Genomic DNA, 18125 nt, shown 5'->3' with positions numbered 1-18125 from the left:
TGAAGTCTGGGCCCTATTTAAGGGGCTGATGATGACCTATAAAGCCATAAATGACTTGGGTCCTGGATACCTGAAGGAGTACCTTCTTTCCTATGTGCCCTCCCTCCCCTTGAGATCTGAGGCAGAGGCCCTCCTTCGGGAACCCTCCTTGAAAGCGATCAGGAGGGTGGCTACCGAGAGGAGGGCCTTCTCCGTGGTGGCATCCCGACTGTGGAACATGCTCCCCAGAGAGGTTCACCTGGCGCCAACGCTTCTTTCCTTTTGCCGCCAGATGAAAACTTTTTTATTTTAATTGCTAAGTTGTTTTATTTGTGGTTTTATACCTAACATTGGATGATGTGCTACTATTACTCTTCTATTTTTATTCTATTTTATTAATGTTGTTGTGAACCATCCCAAGACATCTGTGATGGGATGGTATAAAAAAAAAAAGTTTTAAATAAATAAATAATTAAAATCACTCACCTCCCAAAGCTACTATTGTTGGGGGGAAAATAGAAATGCCAAACAGCAGGTACCTGTATGTATCCTTGTATCCTTTGTAGAGCATAACCAGAGCATTTAGGTTAGCCCCATCCCCATGGTTGACAGGCAGAGACCAGCAAGTCATTTTTCATAAAAAAGACTATTGTATGTGCACACTAACAACAGACAGTGAGCCCATCTCCAGGTGGGACCAGCTGCCACTGTCATCATCCACAGCAAATTTACACTTTTAGCTTTTTGCAAAGATGAGTAAAAGAAAACATCACAGCAGAAAACATCCATTACTTTTGTGCATGGTTATCATGACCTACACTTCTAGTCTGAAAACATCTGCCTCCAGGCTTATCTTGACACATCCTGACCTTTTTTGGCTGAGATTGATTTTAAATTTTCAACTCTCGTGCCTCTCTGATAGAACCCTAAATAACTTACACTTGTTTGTTCATCAGGAAAAAAATATATACTTTACAGGGCAAGGCTCTGTCTGGTATTAATATTCCAGGGTTCAGGCTGAGGACTGAAGCTCAGCAAATAACATATGCTGAAGAAAGATGTTAGTTTGACTCCGATTTTATTTTCAATATTTCTTTCTTCTACCTCCCCAACATTTTTTAGTCTACAGGGAGTTTTCTGTAATAAGGGGTAGATCTCCCCCGTCCACCTGTGGCATACAAGGTCTGGTAACAGCCCAGCCTAGGATTGGGCCTAGATCCCTAGGCCCAGGCTATCTGGTGGTGGTTGGTGCCATTGCACTGGTCTGTTGAGCTTGGTTCAGACTGCCTCACAGACATGAGAAGCACCACCATTCCTCAGGAACACAAGCAGGCATTTTCCCCACCACTTCTGGGGTCACCTTTGCCTTCCACCCAGGGTTCAGGCAGGGCCTCTTGTTTTTAATCTGCATCCTCCCTCACCCCCTCATCAAAAACTAGTTTGTCATGGGACGCTGAAATGGGAAAATGCCATGGGGGAAATAGATACATCTCTCCCCAGCACTGTAAACCAAACAAAACCCAGGTCTTTTCTTCGTAGCTGCAGTATACACACTTTCATTTCATTAATGCATTTACCAATAACCTCTGGCTGGTTCACAAAGTTATGTATATTTCTAACAGTGTCCATTCTGGTTGTGGTGAAGAGAATTGTAGATGCAGCTGCATAGGTTTCTGTCATTTCCAAAGAATTTCAGTGAGACAAAAGCAACGGGCCACTGGGACATTTCTCAGCTCTCTTAACCACAGCAAGCTTCCCTCCCTCCCTCCGTCCCTCTTCCTTCCTTCCTTCCTTCCTTCCTTCCTTCCTTCCTTCCTTCCTTCCTTCCTGGAATGTCCTCTCCTCACATTTTGCATTATGCAGTTAGGCAAGGATGCCACAACCCAGCCCCACAATACTCTGTCACTGTCACCCTAGTTACAGCTCTAGGTAAGAGAGAAATATATCTTTTTCAACTCTCACAGGGGCAGCAGTATAAATCATTTAAAAGCAAAAAGCATTTAAAAGCAAGACAGAGTCTTGAAGATAAACAAATGTTGTAAGCGCTCTTACATTCCTTGCTCCAGACAATCTAAACATAATCTGTTGATGCTACCTGGTACAACTTTATCTTAGCTGGTGTTTCATGTCAAGAACACAGTCAGTACATGCTAATCACCTAGCAAATACCAAGAAATTGCTCTTTGGTTCTTGCTTGGTTCATGATGTTACAGGGTAGGATTGAAGAACTCTAAGGATAATCACTTGATGAACTATTTGAAGATAGTGTGGTGTAGTGGCTAAGTGGGGGCTAGAACTGGGGAGATGCAGGTTCTAGTCCCCAGTTGTTACTGTTGTTATCACATTACATTATTATACCATCCATAGCTGAAGTTCTCTGGGAGGTTTTCAACATTTCAACATTCAACATAAATAATACATAAATAAATTTAAGTCACCCATCCAAACCCCCTGCCAATCTTTACAAAACTTTACTAGAGACAGCCCCTCTGCTGATGCCCAAGTGGAAATGTCTCCACCATTTATTTCCCAACCATTACATTGCTGAGCAGACTGAGAAGCAAATCCTTTTGAAAGCTGACATCCATAATCCCAGATGCTTTCTCTGCCATCTGATCCGAAATATTTCTTGCAAGTACTGAAAAGTTATCAGAGTCTGCCTGATAATATCACATTAGTATCATGAAGGGTCCATTAGGATAAGGGCACAGGTGTCAAGAAAGAAAGCCTCCCCTTTATGCACCACAAGTTCCCTCCTCATGAAAGGAAAAGGGCACCTTCCCATTCCCTGGAACCATCTCCTTCCTGCCATATAGTTACAAACTGTTCAGATTCAAGGTTGGCAGCTAGCCACAGATGGAAGGCTCTGCCACAAAAGGGGAAGTCCTGCTTGGGTGAGGACTTATTGCACATCTCACTTGCCTGCACTTAATTTGCAAACTTGCATCTTATTAAAAGTCCTGACTCAAAAGTTACTGTTTGAGTGGAAAAGTTATGGTTGCCCTGGATAAATCCGTACACAATTGTTTCTCGATTTATCTTGCTTTCTTGTTCTTGTTCCCTTCAGTCAAGGAACTTCTAACGCTTTAAGAGCTGGAAAAACCATGGGAAGGCAGTATAGATTTGCCCACAATAGTAACTGTGTATATTATTGTATATCTATACTTTGTATTAACTCTGAGACATATGTAAGTGCAATGGTCCACTAACAATGAGTAGGGAACTTCTCTGCAGTCGCGCACTGGGGTGGCAGTGGTGCTGTTGGGCAGTTTTGGACTCTGAACTTATGATGATGAGCAGACTTTGGTATGAAAGATGGCACTTTCCCTTCTAAAGCTTCTGCCTTCGTACTTCATTCCCTATCAGTCTGCTAAGGGAATAAGTCCTTAGGTCTAGTAACCACAGGGCTCCTAAATTTGGAGGGGGAAAGCAGGCTTGTTTAAAGGCACATAATATCAACTGGGACAGTTCTAAAGGCCCAGGGCACAGGTGGCAAGATTGGGGGTTGATGCACTTGTGGGTCCTCTCGTGACTATGTCAGGTTATCTGTTTTCTCAGCCTTAACCTACCGCACCAACATGGGGAAAATGACCGAGTAAGCATGCCCTGAGATTTTTGCCACAGGAGATGGATGGAATCTGCCAAAGAAAAAGTACAATAAAATAAGTAGAGACAAAACACCATGCAATGTATTCCACTGTTGTTTCTAGTTCAGACTGGAACTGGAGGGCATTGTGCCTGTGGCACAAAGAGAGAAGAGGGAAAGTAGCCAGCTGAGAATTCCACTATGCATCTGTGTTGCGAGGTGACCCAAGGTTACTTCTTGGCAAGTCATATTCCCAAATTAACACACCCATCATTAATAGGGAGCTGCTTTAGCATAGATAACAATTACTGTTATTAACATTTGTCTCCCACCATTCAGGTTGTGCGTGGCAATTAAATACTTTTCTTCACAACCCTGTGAGGTAGATTAGGCTGAGTCTGTATAAGCCATTCTCAGGACAGTCAATATTTGAATTCTGCTTGGCAGTGAAGAGATCTTTTCCATGGTGGAGCTGCTGCTTTGGAATTCCTTCTTAAGACTTGGCTTTAACAAACTGTAGTCCTTTCATCATTAAGGAAAGACTTGTTTGAGTTAATCTGTCACTTTTACTGCTCAAGAAAAAACAGTTTGTAACTCAATTTAAACTGATCAGTTAACACTGGCAAAAGTGGACTTCCCCACCTGTTTCTTCCCATGGCAGCCCCTGAAAATGCTGAATGAGGTGAGCTGTGGTGTGGAGGAAGGAGTGATCCTCAAAACTTGGGTGGAGGCACCTTCCATGGGCAAAGGCTTTCCTGGATTTCACCCTTTAAGTGGCTGCTGTATTGCCATTTTTATTCTTCCGATTTTGATTGTTTTCATCTGCTATTTATCTTAGGTTTCCCTTACATTTTTATCTGCTCCTGTATATATGCGATGTGCTTTTCATTGTTTTATTGTGCTTTCTTGTTATTGTTAGCTGCCGTTATTATGTAGAAAGGGATGGTGGTGGTGGTGGCGGCAGCGGCGGCGGAAGCAGATTCATATCTTAGAAGGCTTTCATCCCTGATCTCTCCCAAAATCCAACATTCTGTCTATTGTACCAACTTGGTCATTAGGTATGGTTGTATTATGTTTTCAGTTTTTTCTTTCTGAGTATAACTGCACTCCTCCTCCAACAGAAGCAATTAAAAAGAGAGAACTTTGGTCACAGAGTTCATGCTGAAATATCTGTACACACTTCGGACACAGCATTTTGGTTTCATCATGGTTTCCTGTAACTACACGCTTCTGTTTTTCTGTCTTTTGCTTCTATATCCTCTTTCGCTGGCTGCAGGTATGATTCATAGAACTGCACTAGTATATAATCTTAACATGTTTGATTTTGTTAATAGTAATTGTTTTCTTTTTTATTGAAAGTATACAGCAATTCCAAGAAATCATTGCACCCTTCTAAAATTTTCTAAAATCAAACTTTTGTAGGGTGAGGTTCATTTGCTTACCTTAATGATTTAATCATAAACAAACCAACTATCAGGTTCTAGACTATGAGATCAAAATGTTAGCAAATTTGACCATATCTAAAACACTATGCTCAATTATTGTTCAGAGGCAGTTTTCTATATTTTGGTTGCTTTCTTAACTGAGACTTAATTGAGACACATAACTATATTATACCAATATTTAATATTTAAATATTCAGAATTATATTATATTGCTATATTTAAATATTCAGAAAATTTCATCATTACTTTTAAAATTACTTCCCCTAGGAAATCCTATGTGTGATAAAATGTTTAGCATTCATTGACAAAACTGAACAGTAGGTATCATAAATGTATGCATCCACAGTAGTGATTCTTTGCATTCCAGAAATGAATAAGACATGTAAATCGTCCCATTTGATCAATGAGTGAATTAAGGCCTTGCTGTAGAAAGATTATCCCATTAACAATCATAGACTTTAGTTGATGCCAACTGATCATTTGTGATACTCCTGAAGTTGCTGGAAAGTATTTTAAATGTTTCTTTATTGTGAGGATAAAAGGTGACATAAGGTAGACAAAATGAAACAACCTAACTATTCAGTATATTTTTGTTTAATCTAAAGTAGATTTTAATTACAAACTAAGCTATCTGAATGCAGTAGAACAAAAATAATATGTCTTTATAGAAGCAACTATTTATGAGAAATACTATTGGCTTTAAAAGCGTGCTTTCTTTGCCTTGGGCCTGTTTATCCCAAAAATACAAATAACCTCACCAAAGCCTGTTGCTCTTAGAATCAAGGTCAAAGAAGAGAGTCATGCTCTGGGTGAGGACCAAAGATTGAACAAGGCAGATGGGGGCGGGGGCAGGGGATGGAATTGAGCACCTTCATGGAATGTTCTCACATGCCTTTTCATTTAGAATGTCTAGGGTACCAAGAAGAGAAGACAGTTCAGTGAATCCAGGGAGATCAGACTTCAAGTTCCTCCAACAGTTCCCAGCACTGTTTGAACCCTTTGAACTTTGAACCGAGCAGAAAGACTGAGCATAATTTGGCCATATGGGGTAGACAGGAACTGCTACTTGAAGAAAAAAAATTCTTGGGCTCATGCAAATTCTTTGAACCCAGGCTATTGATTTTATGCCCTGTGACACAATTCTTGAACACCAAAGCATGACTTTTGAAAGAGCAGAGCCTCCACAGTGGCTGTGCTACACCAAATATTCCTCAATATTGACATTCAACTTCAGCTTCACCTTCCTCAGCCGCAGTTTCCCTCACTGTCATTTAAGCCACAATCCTATACATGTTCAGTCAGAAACATTGTCCTACAATTCCTGTACTGGTGAGGGTACAGGTGATTGTCAGGTGAGGGTAAATGAAAGGAGAGCGGTGCTGAGAAACAACAGCTGGGCAACAAAGAACTGAGCAACACTGGAGCAATGTATATAAGTTCACAGCTTCTCACCACTTCCCAAAGTGTGCACAAAATAATGTTATGTCAGTTCTTTTCTGTTTCCTGCTTTCCTCAGTTTATAACTATGTCTGATGGATGTTGCCAGTCAGTGGCTTCTGATTTTGTTTTTAAAGTCTTCTTAGAGCACAAGGAAGCAAGCAGTGTACTGCAAAGGAATAAAAGAAGCAATTCCTTCCTCGAAGAGCTTAAAGCCCCATCACTGGAGCGAGAATGCCTGGAAGAGAAATGTTCTTTCGAAGAAGCAAGAGAAATCTTCAGAGATGACAAAAGGACGGTAAGAGATGTAGAGCAGGGTGGAGAACAGCCTTCTTTTGGCCTGTTCTTTCTTAAAAGCACCTTCTAAGTTCAGTGGCATCTGCCAACCTAAATGAGGTGTAAAAGTTGGTAAGAAACTAGGCATGAGTAAATAGCAAGAGTGGGCAACTTTGGGTGACCCAGGAACCAGTTCCCAGCTTCTGGACTTCCCAGAGTGTTGTGCTGTCAGAATTTGGCGGCAAACAAATATGGAGATTCAAAAAGGCTGTACTTCACTTGCCGTAATTGAATGGCAATGTGGTGCAAAACAGGATTATTTTAACCAATCCATGGAAATTAATAGGACAAGAAATGCTGGTTACTTGAGGTGTTTTCATCTAGAATATATGTCCTGGTATGAGCAATACAGACCAAGAAAAATGGCTGTAAAGTCCCAGTTCTCACAAATGGCAGATGATCTGGTAAACTTATTTCTGGGCCACACCTTTTCAGATACAAGGTATAGGTTCACGTACCTGATCGGTTCTCAAGTAAAACAACAGACAGACCTGTACATGTAGAAAAACAGGATCCCAGAGAGAAGCATTCTAGGATGTTCCTGACATGATTGCTTAGTTTTTGTTTTGTGCATAGGGATTTGTTTGTTTAGAACCTTATTCTGCCATGTAAGCTTCCGCCAATAGGCTAAAACTGAAAACGTGACCAAGCTGGAAAGGATTCCAAGGAGAACTATAAAGACAACATTCAAGATCAGTAAAGACTGATATCTTAGCTGTTTTCATATAGCTTCAATTGCTCTCTGCTCTGAGATCATCCCACAATTCCGTAAAGGTTACTTACAAGGAAGTACATTGTCAATGTGGTATAGTGGTTAAACTGTGGAACTGGAAATCTGGAGATCCAGTTCAAGCCCCCACTGGGTCATGAAACTCATCCAGTGACTTTAGGTCAGTCTAAGCCTGGACTCTAAGCCTGACCTAGTTCACAAGACTATGGTTAAGATAAAATGGCAAGGGGAATCAGATAAGCTGCCTTGCAGAAGGAAAAAAATAGTTGGGTATAAATGTCATAATAATGAAAATAAACTTAAAATCTGTTAATGCTGTCAATAATAGCATTAATGTTTTAAGCAAGATCCTTAATGCAAGAAAAGTCTATGTTCACATGGTTTGGCAGCACATGGAAAAGGATGGGATTCATCAGTTCCCTTCCAAATCTTTTTGGTCTGATTTCCTCCAATTTGCATCAACCCATAGTTTCCCATTCTGTCCAAACCAGAAAACCATGGTTTGTTCTTGCCCTCCCAGCCAAAATTGCAAGCCCGTGTTTCAAGCACAAATTAGTGTGCCAGTATGATTCTGGTACACAAATTCTGTCTTGCAGGGGAAGCATAAGCTAGTGTTTTCCAGTTCTGATGTTGATGGCTTTTTAGTAAATAAGATAGAATATAAATATTAATAATAAATACAAAAATAACTAAAAGACAGCAAGCTTGAGTTTGTTGCCAGACAAGTATAGACGTAGGAGCAAATATCAGCCATGGTTTGGTATTCCATCTGAACCAGGTGGCTGTCCCAAGAATTTCTGAACATCTTGAGGTGTGTGGCTTCATGGAGAGTAGCAAATTCATTTCTTCTCACTCTGTCTTCACTGGTATAGTATACTGATAATAAACTTCCAATACAAATTTGCTCAAGTGGAGGCAGGGAAACTCTCAGTGCTGTGACATCACATTGCACAATTTCTCTTGCAACATATTACCAGCAGAGAGAGAGGGAGAGAACCAATTGTATATTTCGGCAGCAGTCAGGTGTCCCATCTATTTTCTGGTACCACTTTTGCTTTAGTGCAGGAAGTTGTGTTAGACATCTCTCTGGTCCTAATGCTATGATCTGATAGGTCTAGGAGACTGAGGTTTGTTTTCATAACCCTCTCCCATTAAAAAAAAAAAAAATCAAAACCAGCTTGTCTCAGTCTGAATACCTTGAGTTGAACAGCAAGTTTTACCATGGCCATTGGTCAGGGATGGTGAAGGTGGTTGTCCTAAACATCATGTTGTGGAAGGCTTGTGAACACACTATTTTATTTGTAAGAAGGTATTAATTTGTGCTCCTTCTTTGTCTACAACCTGTCTCTTTCTGCTCAGATGGATTTCTGGACAACATACACAGGTAAGGGGATTTATAATAGCACAATTCAACAAAGTTTACTATTGGTCTTAAACTTTTGATGATGCTGAGTGTTTGATTCTACAGACCCTAATCAGTGCGATTCCAACCCTTGCAAGAATGGTGGGACGTGTATAGACCAGTACCAAACATACATTTGCATGTGCCCCATGGAGTATGAAGGCAAAAACTGTGAAACAGGTATGAAATGACTAATTTTAATAACATTGGCTAGTTTTAATAATATTTTAATAACTTTTAAGTGTTTAAAAGTTAAAATTAACTTTTAAATTATATTCATTGTCAGGGATTCTGGCAACAATTTTGGAAAAAACATGACTTTCTTTGGTTCTCATGCTTGAGGGCACTGAGAATATATATTTATATACAAATATCTATATGTCAAGAAACAAAGCTAATGTGCAGCTTTGACCAATGGCACCCAGCTACAACAAAGTGCAGGACATTCTGGGGGGCTTTCATTCGTCAGAGATGACTTGATGACACATAACAACCACTCTTCTAGCAACACTAGGGCCAACAACTTATGCTTACTGCATTGTGCAGCTACATCACATTTTTATCCTTAAAGACAAGCATGGAGTAGGTAATGGTTACTGGGCTACAGTACGTGGGGAGGAGAAGTTTATCCTTTACCCTTCCTGCTGCTGTCCTTGAAATTTTTTTCATGTGCACACATGCGCGCACTGCACATGCACACACAGCTTTGAGGATAAGTAAAACAAACACTTTCCACTGACACCAAAAGGACCTTCTTACTAGTTGAGGGTCACAACTGGGAGGGGTGGGATAGACAAAATGACCATGCCTTTAATTAAGTAACAAAAAAGAGAGCTGTAGATATATACAAAACGTTAAGCATTTCAAATACAGGATTCTGAGAGTTGAGCACACTTCTATGGTTTGTGATGCAGAAGATCCCTATCTAAATTGCTGCTAAGCCAAGATCTGTCAGGATAGCACAAGCAGTACCAACACAACAGTAGGAGTACAAATCCTCTTTTATGCTGCTGCAGTCCCTCTAGCTTCCAGTTCAGTGGTAGTAAAAGTAGTGACTACATGTAGACAGAAGTACTGAAACCAGTGAACCTTAACTACTTGACTTTAAGTATGAATGGGAGACAAATCCATTTAAACCCCTATTTTAGAACCTTAGTTTCACATTATGTTTGCTTCCCTGTGTTGTTGCAAATAAGGCATTCAGTAGTGCAAGGCATTTGCCCAACAAAATTGGGTTGGTCCACACGGTCTTTTCCTATCTTTAGGTCCAGAAACCACACTGAAGTGTGATTATGAAAATGGCAATTGTGAGCAGTATTGTGTAGATACTTCAATAGCACGGCGGTGTTTTTGTGCAGAGGGATACAGGCTTGGAGACAATAATGTATCTTGCATCCCAAAAGGTAAGAACAAATCACATGCTCTTTCAATAGATGCCAGAGGGCAGGCAGGAATAAGTCTTAATTTTCAGTAATCCAATAACTTATTTAAAACACAATGACAGTAAACCTTTATAGCTATGGTTAAAGTGCTTTTTTAAATCCTCCATTCAACAAAATGTTTTTCTTCTGAATAGCAGTTGCATCTTTCATTTTACTATGTTTGTCTAATCCTAGCAAAATTAGCTGAATAATTTTGTACAGGATTGTTCTGTATATCCTAGCTGTATAATTTTGTTCTTCAAAAAGATGGCACTTTATTAAGCTCTTGAATGGCCTTTCCCAGCCTGATGCCTCCTATTTCATTAGACTACAGTTCCCACCATCCCCAGCCAGAATAGGCATGCCATGGGTGATGGAAGTTGCTGTCCAATGGATGTGGGGACAACATGCTGGGAAGCTTACTGCAGAACCTCTTCTGCTTCTGATAAAAATAAAACCCCCTTTAATGGCTTGTACTGTATTTCATGCATAATAAGCTATGTGTTTTCACAGTTGATTATCCTTGTGGGAAGATACCCATCCTGGCAAAAAAAGCCTCAGCCCTGGAGGGCAGAATCGTGGGTGGCTATGCTTGTCCTCCTGGTGAATGCCCATGGCAAGTGAGTCTTCAATGAACTTTAATACAGATTTCTCTCTTAATATTTCCAAAGCATTTTGGATGGTCACACATGGCTCGAACTCTATCCATACTCTGCATAGGGCAAGAGCATGGGGAAGACTGTATCAGATCCCTGGCTTTCACAAGAAATAGGACAACCTCCATGAACCCCAAATGCTCAAAATAGTGACATTCTGCAAGGTGCTGGGCATGAACAGAAGGAAGTCACCAAGTTTAAGGAGTTGCTACAAGTACCTCCTTGTACTGGCCCTGTGTCACTGTCAAATACTGAAATATACAGAATCCCCTGCACATCTGGGGAAGGCTGAGATAGATAAAGATCACAAGCATTCCTTATATCATTAGGTCCTTGTACAACAATCAACCTAGCACACACAATCAGAGTAAAATCAGCAGTAAAATATTGCATTTGAATACTCTGGAAGGCAACCTGGAAGGAGAATATGCATAAACAATTAGAAACAGTTATGCTCATTTTCCCTGTATATTCCACCCAAAACCAAATACTTGAAGTGTGAATGAAGACCAAATCAAAACTGATGAACAGTGTTTATTTTGCTTTAGAGAATGACAATATTGTATTCTGGGAAAAGGGTGTTTTAGCTTGTGACTTTCCCTAAGTTAAAGCATGTTACCCACCAAAAGCTGCTTACTAGTTCCACGAACTACAGAAAATGGGGCAGATGCTATCCATTCAGCTCAGCTGAAACATTTCCCTATTTACTTCTTTGACAATCAAGTCCCCACACACATACTTTAATCATCTTTTTTCTAAACAAAAAAGCAATCCCTAATCATTATGGTCCTTCCTCATTATAACCCTTGCTCTAACTCTGTAGTGATTTTAGTTGTCAATACTTTTAAGTGTTCTTTTAAAATTGAGTGTCTTTATGTATTAATAGCATTTGTATGCCAGCTACAACATAACAGGGCCTGGTTGGCTTACAATCAAGGAATATTAAAATGCCAGGTAAGACATAAATCACTGAACCATTCCATGACATGAACACACTAGATCAAAAGGGCAGAATATCTTCCAGCCTAAGTATCCTATTCAGTTTCAAAGAACCCCTTTTGGGGTCCATCATAGAACCATAGAAACTGAATGAGTCAGAAGGTGTCTTCCGGGCCATCTAGTCTGACCCCTGGCTCCAGCTGGCTCCACTCATGACATCATCATCATCATCATCATCATCATCATCATCATTATAACATTTCTATGCCGCCCCTTGCCGAAGCCTCGGGGCGGCTTACAACACAATAAAATACATTGAAATACAATAGAACATAATAAATTACCATTAAATACAAAAATACAAAAAATACATTGAGTTACAAACATAATATAAAATTAAAATGCAGGGTTTTAACATGCATGCAGGGTTTTAACATGCAGGGCGAAAGGCAAAAGAGACAGGAACAATCCCAATGCCAGTATATTTTCCAGTAACTAAGCCATAGGAGTGGGATGTCAACCTTTTAAAATGGGGCTAAGGACCAAATAACCACCAAACAATTCATGGCTGGAGGAAGGGGAGATACTAGAGAAAGGGGTATGATCTGCTAGGGAACCTGGAAGGCCAGACTGGAGCACTCAGAAGACTGCATTTGGTCCCCAGGCATAAGGTCCTGCACTCCTCCATTATATGAATAATATCAGCAAGACCATCCTCCATGACTTGCTGGAGGAGCAATAATATATATTAAAAATGGCCATATATTTTTAGGCTATCATCATAGATGGTGAGCAGGAAAAATGTGGAGGTGTTCTACTTGCTGAATCATGGGTTGTTACTGCAGCCCACTGCTTAGATGAAAACCGCAAAGGAGCACTCAGGATAAAATTGGGTGAGTATCATCTTTTGCTCACTTTTGGAATCTCATTGGGACTAAGGAGAGGAGAAAATGGGTATCAGAAGGCTTTTACTGTTCTGTGCTGGACCAACACAAGTCTTTGGGTTTGGGTTCAGTTTAGTAAGTAACCCCCCACCCAAACCTGAACTCATGTGTGTGGCCAGTTGTCACAAGTTTTCCTGGAAGGTGTTTTTGAAAGAGGGGTTAATAAACACTTTAAATAAATGAAAAAGCAGTATTACGTGGGAAGCTTTACTGGCATTCCATGTAACTCAGCTGAAACCTCTATCACCCAAAGCATGATAACAAATGGACAAAAAGGGGACCTTTTTTCTGTGAACTAGGTTAAGAGTGCCAACATGAAGAGTTCCTCCTAAAAGATAGACCTTATATTCTAAAGAGGTAAAGACATCTTATTCCTTTAGCTACAGTGGGCAATGTGAATGCAGCTGTAAAAGGCAGGAGAAACAGATAAACTTTTTCCTGTACTTTAAAATCCTACTGTGTACCAAAGAGATATATAAGGCAGCCCTCCTGAACCTTTCAGAGATGTTGGACTGCAACTCCCATGATACAGTCCATTTATGTGGGCTGGCATTTATGGGAGCTGTTGTCCAACTCATCTGGAAGTCACAAGGTAGGGGAAAACTGAGTAGCAGAGCAGCTAGTCAGGGTTTACCATTCGTGCATATGAGCCAAAAGACGTACTGTGCTCTGAGATCTGTGGAGTTAAGGAACACGATGTCTGCTACCTAAACAATGTATTGCCGTTTCAGGTGTCCACAGGGTAAACCGTGTAGAAGGACGAGAACAAGAAAGCAGGGTTGATAAAATGATCATCCACGAAAACTATTCTGCCAAAAAAGTTGACAATGACATAGCCTTGCTGCACTTAGTGACCCCAATGAACTTCACAGATTATGTGGTGCCCATATGTTTGCCTGAGCAAGAGTTCGCTAAGCACGTCCTGAACTATGTTAAATACTCCACCGTGAGTGGGTGGGGGCGTCTCATAGAAGGTGGGGCCACTTCAGCAACACTTATGCGAGTGCGGGTCCCCAAGATCCATTCGAAAGAATGTGTCCAGCACACAAACTTCACCATCTCAGGGAACATGTTCTGTGCGGGGTATTTAAATGGGAGTAAAGATTCCTGTGAAGGTGATAGTGGTGGACCTCATGCCACAGAGTACAAGAATACTTGGTTTCTGACAGGGATTGTGAGCTGGGGCAGGGGGTGTGCAGCAGTCGGCACCTACGGTGTTTACACACGAGTGTACAAATACATAGACTGGCTCAACAACCGCATGGATACCTAATCTGGGATTATCTTTTTCACACCTTTCTGTTCAGCATTCTTTAAGCATTCTAAATAAATTAAGGACTATGTTATTAATTTAAACTTCCTTTTATTCATGCTCCAGGAATGTATTCTTCAGTATTATTGTTACACTGTGAGTGGAGTGGAATGGGAGTTACCTAATTATAGCTTTAACTTGCTTTTAAATTTTCTACCAGTGTGTGTTATAGTTACAAACAAAAAAGTAATTTTTGCTATTTTAAAACTAGCAGTACTGAATTTAGTGAAAACATATACTATAAAAGGTTCAGCAGTACCTTTTACAGTATATGATCTCAGTATATGAGAAGCTGATGATCATTCTGGGTGGAATTCGGGTGTTGCATTTGGCAAACTCCACATTTGTTGATTCAGTGGAAAGTATTTGTAAGGGAGGACCAGCAGGTAAGACGAATGGGTACCAGGCTTCCTTCTCCTTCTTATCTTGGAGTTTAACTGTTAAAACGATGGACAAAAAACAAGCAGGGCGGTATCATGGATGGGTACAAGAAACAGTAATCATAGAACATGAAAATAAGGTTGAGAAATCTGACGCCCTCCAAACAGTGACTGCTTCCTACTCCTGTCAGCCAAACCCAATATGGCAAATGGCCAGTGACTATGAGGCTTGATGTTATCATGCCATCTGGGAGATCATGGTTTCCCCATCACCTGCACTAAAGCATTTAGAGTTTTTAGTTTAGGGAGGGAAAGTGGGTAGACTTGACAGGAGTTTACAAAATGGATAGTGATGCGCCAACTTACCCTGAGTTAATTTTTTATTTACCCTAATAAAAAAGGGTAAATTGAATGACTGAATATTGACTATAAGGTTGGGAAAAAAATCTGCTTGCTCCAGTGCTCGCAATCAGCTCCAAACTTAACTGCAAATATCTAGCTTGTGAACTCCTCCCTGTGATAAGATGCCCACCAGTGAATTTGCACATTTTAATAATTAATTTAATAAAACATTTTTATCCCGTCTTTTCACTAAACATCTGAAGACAGCTTACACGTGGTAAATGGTAATAAGTACACCTACTTTTATTGCTATTATTCACCCTTTTTATTTTCTTGGGTTGATAAAATGTCTCCATTTCTCTCTGGGAAATGGGAAATGATGACACTCTCTCCTAAAATAGTTGAGTCCAGTTCTGCCTCTGGCAGGCCCAGATATACCTATTATAGCCCAACCTCGAGATACCTGGGGAAGCTATTGGCCATGCTTCAGTCCAACACATCCCATAGAGGAGGCTGCTATATCCTATCCTCAGGATGTGAGCCAAATTATGATTATCTGCTACCCAAAACATGCAATGTATTCTCAGTTATGCCCACCCTATCTTCTATTTTAAAATTATTTTTACCCCCTTATGTATAGTTGTGGAGTTCAGCACTGTAAGAGGAACCAGTTGAATGGAAAGTGAATGATTTTTCTTATTTTCTGGTTCAGAAACTGCAGTGACACACCCAAAGCAAAATATTTTTGGGAGGCTAGGTGCAAAATTTATTAGGACATCATTAAAGATGTCAGTAGGGTGTCTTTGAATTTCCTTGTGCAGAACACTAAGGGGGAGTGGTTATTCCTGCAAAGGAAAAGGAATGCAAAGCTTTTCATAGAATTCTTTTATGCCCAAATATCTGAGGCAAACAGCAGGGGAAGCTTGCTTTGGAGGCATCAAACCCACCACGTGCTTTTCATCTACTATAGACTCTATGACCTTACTTGGACAAGACCAGGATGTCCAATCAGTCAGCACAATAATTTGAAGAATTCACATCCAAACACAAACACATTGGTTGTGCATGATAAGAGCTGCAGCGCAGCAACAGGAAGTGTGTTGCTTGAACCTTGTTCACGGCTAACCCTGAAGGAGAACAGAGCGTTGCTTTGCATCGATAGACATCATGGCTCACCAGCTACTCCGCATTCTGATCTTCGCTTCTATGCTGTGTCTCCTGCTGTCAGAAAGAAATGGTAAGGTGGGCTTGATCCTTCTGCCTCTCTCTGTGAAATGGATTTCTCTTTTCTCTGTCTTTTCACAAGAAATATGCCTTGTGAAGGGAGCAAGGGTCACGTTAGGATTATATTAGGCTCCTACTTTATTGAGAGGCTTGTCAGCATTTACTGCATTTTTATTTAGTATATTTCTTCAAGGTCTTGACAAAGACTGCTTACAATATAAATTAGTCAAATGAAGCATAAAATTATAAAAGCTCCCTAAATGTAAGTAATTTTAAAATAAGACATTTAAGATAAAATACTGATGCCTGTACACAGTATGTAAATTAGTTCTTATTACAGTACACTAAATAGGCAGTTTCTAGAAAACTGAGGGCAGCAAGTTTCTAAAGGAAAAAGGACTTAAGAATACTATTCCATCTGATGACATGCTGAAAATATTCCCTCTTTCAGCCATGGGTGAGAAATGGAAACTGATACATACAAGTTGAACGAGAGCTCTTCTTATCACAAACACATATTTCTGTTCCGCTCAAAAGGGGTAGGAAAATAACAAATACTTGTTGCTACTGTTCCATCACAGGAAGATGACTCACTAGTGATGACTCAGCACTGGGGGGTTTTAAATATTTTTATTGTTATATTGTTATTATTTATGTATTTATGTATTTTGCTTCTGTTGTGAGCCGCCCCGAGGCTTCGTTGCGATGGGGGCGGCATAAAAATGTTTTAAATAAATAAATAAATAATATGGCAACTTGATTTTTTGAAAGAAGAAAACGTTAAAAAGATGGGTGGAGGGAGAATAATAATGGAATAATGAAGGACAGCAGAAGAAATGCATGCATGAAGTGAAACAGGTTTCTTTAACTCCTTGGTAGTAAGCACACTTTTTCAGAATGCAAGCATATCACATGAATTAAACAGTGACAGATTTGATCTAATTCTGTCAAACAGCAAAAAGTTATAAATGTTGTGGATCTCTAGTTATTGTCAATGGGAGTTCTGGATTCTGCTCCCAAATTGAATTAGGCAGTTTCCATATTAGTCCTGGTAGATTCATGCAGTGTTCCTGCTCATGAGGTTGTGATCTGAATGGAATCTTGCAGTCAGTGCATGGCCCCAGCATGTAACAAACGCATCATGTGCACCAGGACCTCCTAAAGACATTTAGGATGCAACGTTATGCATGGTTGGAAAGAAAAAAAGTCCAAACTTTGGCTGGGGAATGCTGGGAGCTCTAGGATTATTTTCTGACTTAGTATGCCAATGGTTGTGACCTTATTCATTACTTAATTGTTCACTGAGCTAATGGTGTGAACAATAATGAAACGTCCATATGACTTTTTTCCCTTTTTTATTCTGTATTAGTATTCTTATCAGGTAAACATGCAAGCACATTTTTAAAAAGAATGAGGAGAGCCAATTCAGTCTTTGAAGAATTTAAAAAAGGAAATATTGAAAGGGAGTGTTATGAGGAAAAATGCTCGAAAGAAGAAGCAAGAGAAGCCTTTGAAGACCAGGAGAAAACTGTAAGAATAAGCTGGTTAATATATATTAGATGGTTTCCATTGTTCCTTTGTCAGTCCTTTGGCCCAAGATTGGACAATACAAAAACTAGGTTCCAAGCATGCCTTCACCATGGAATTGTGAGCAACATCTGACACCTCACTGTTATTCAGCCATTCTTATTTTGTACAGAGTCTCTGCTTTTCTCACCCTGATGTTGCTGAGGGCAGCTTTCTGAAAAGGAGAAGCTCTTGTATCCATGGAGATTCTCCACGCTGTTGCAACCACTGATTTTTCCAACCCTCCCTTTCAGAAAGTGGCCTCCACAGGCAGAAGGCAATGAACATGACAACAGAAGGGGCAGCTTCTGCTCTTCATGTGCTCATGCAGAGTCGGAATGCCAGAAGGGGAACCTCTCAGTCCTGCTTCTCTCCATAGTTCTCTCCATTTGTTTCTCCTGTTCCTTCTTGTTCTCTCCCCCTTTC

The 18125-nt window shown here is 40.2% G+C and overlaps 2 protein-coding genes across 6 annotated transcripts in view; both read left to right on the top strand.

The window, feature by feature from the left end:
• Positions 1 to 4703: 4703 nt before the first annotated feature.
• On the top strand, positions 4704 to 14225 carry F7 (coagulation factor VII). Its single transcript, XM_044428680.1, has 8 exons — positions 4704 to 4841; positions 6585 to 6745; positions 8873 to 8897; positions 8982 to 9095; positions 10181 to 10318; positions 10850 to 10956; positions 12704 to 12824; positions 13607 to 14225. The coding sequence occupies exons 1-8, from the start codon at positions 4724 to 4726 to the stop codon at positions 14146 to 14148; spliced, it is 1326 nt and encodes a 441-aa protein (XP_044284615.1). The 5' UTR covers positions 4704 to 4723; the 3' UTR covers positions 14149 to 14225.
• Positions 14226 to 14346: 121 nt separating this feature from the next.
• Positions 14347 to 18125, top strand: part of F10 (coagulation factor X) — a 37876-nt gene continuing 34097 nt past the window's right edge. For 4 of the 5 annotated variants that reach the window (XM_044428677.1, XM_044428676.1, XM_044428679.1 and 1 more), the window contains exons 1-2: positions 14347 to 16146; positions 17503 to 17663. In XM_044428677.1, coding sequence (XP_044284612.1) covers positions 16077 to 16146; positions 17503 to 17663 — 231 coding nt within the window. In that variant the 5' untranslated portion in view covers positions 14347 to 16076. The remainder of the gene's footprint in view (positions 16147 to 17502; positions 17664 to 18125) is intronic. The other variant, XM_044428675.1, reaches the window with a different exon arrangement.

This window comes from Varanus komodoensis, unplaced genomic scaffold (genome assembly GCF_004798865.1).
Source record: "Varanus komodoensis strain SLA01 unplaced genomic scaffold, ASM479886v1 scaffold2, whole genome shotgun sequence".
Classification (NCBI taxonomy): domain Eukaryota; kingdom Metazoa; phylum Chordata; class Lepidosauria; order Squamata; family Varanidae; genus Varanus; species Varanus komodoensis.
The sequence above is the reverse complement of the archived record's forward strand: the minus strand, read 5'-3'. Positions and strand labels throughout refer to the sequence as shown.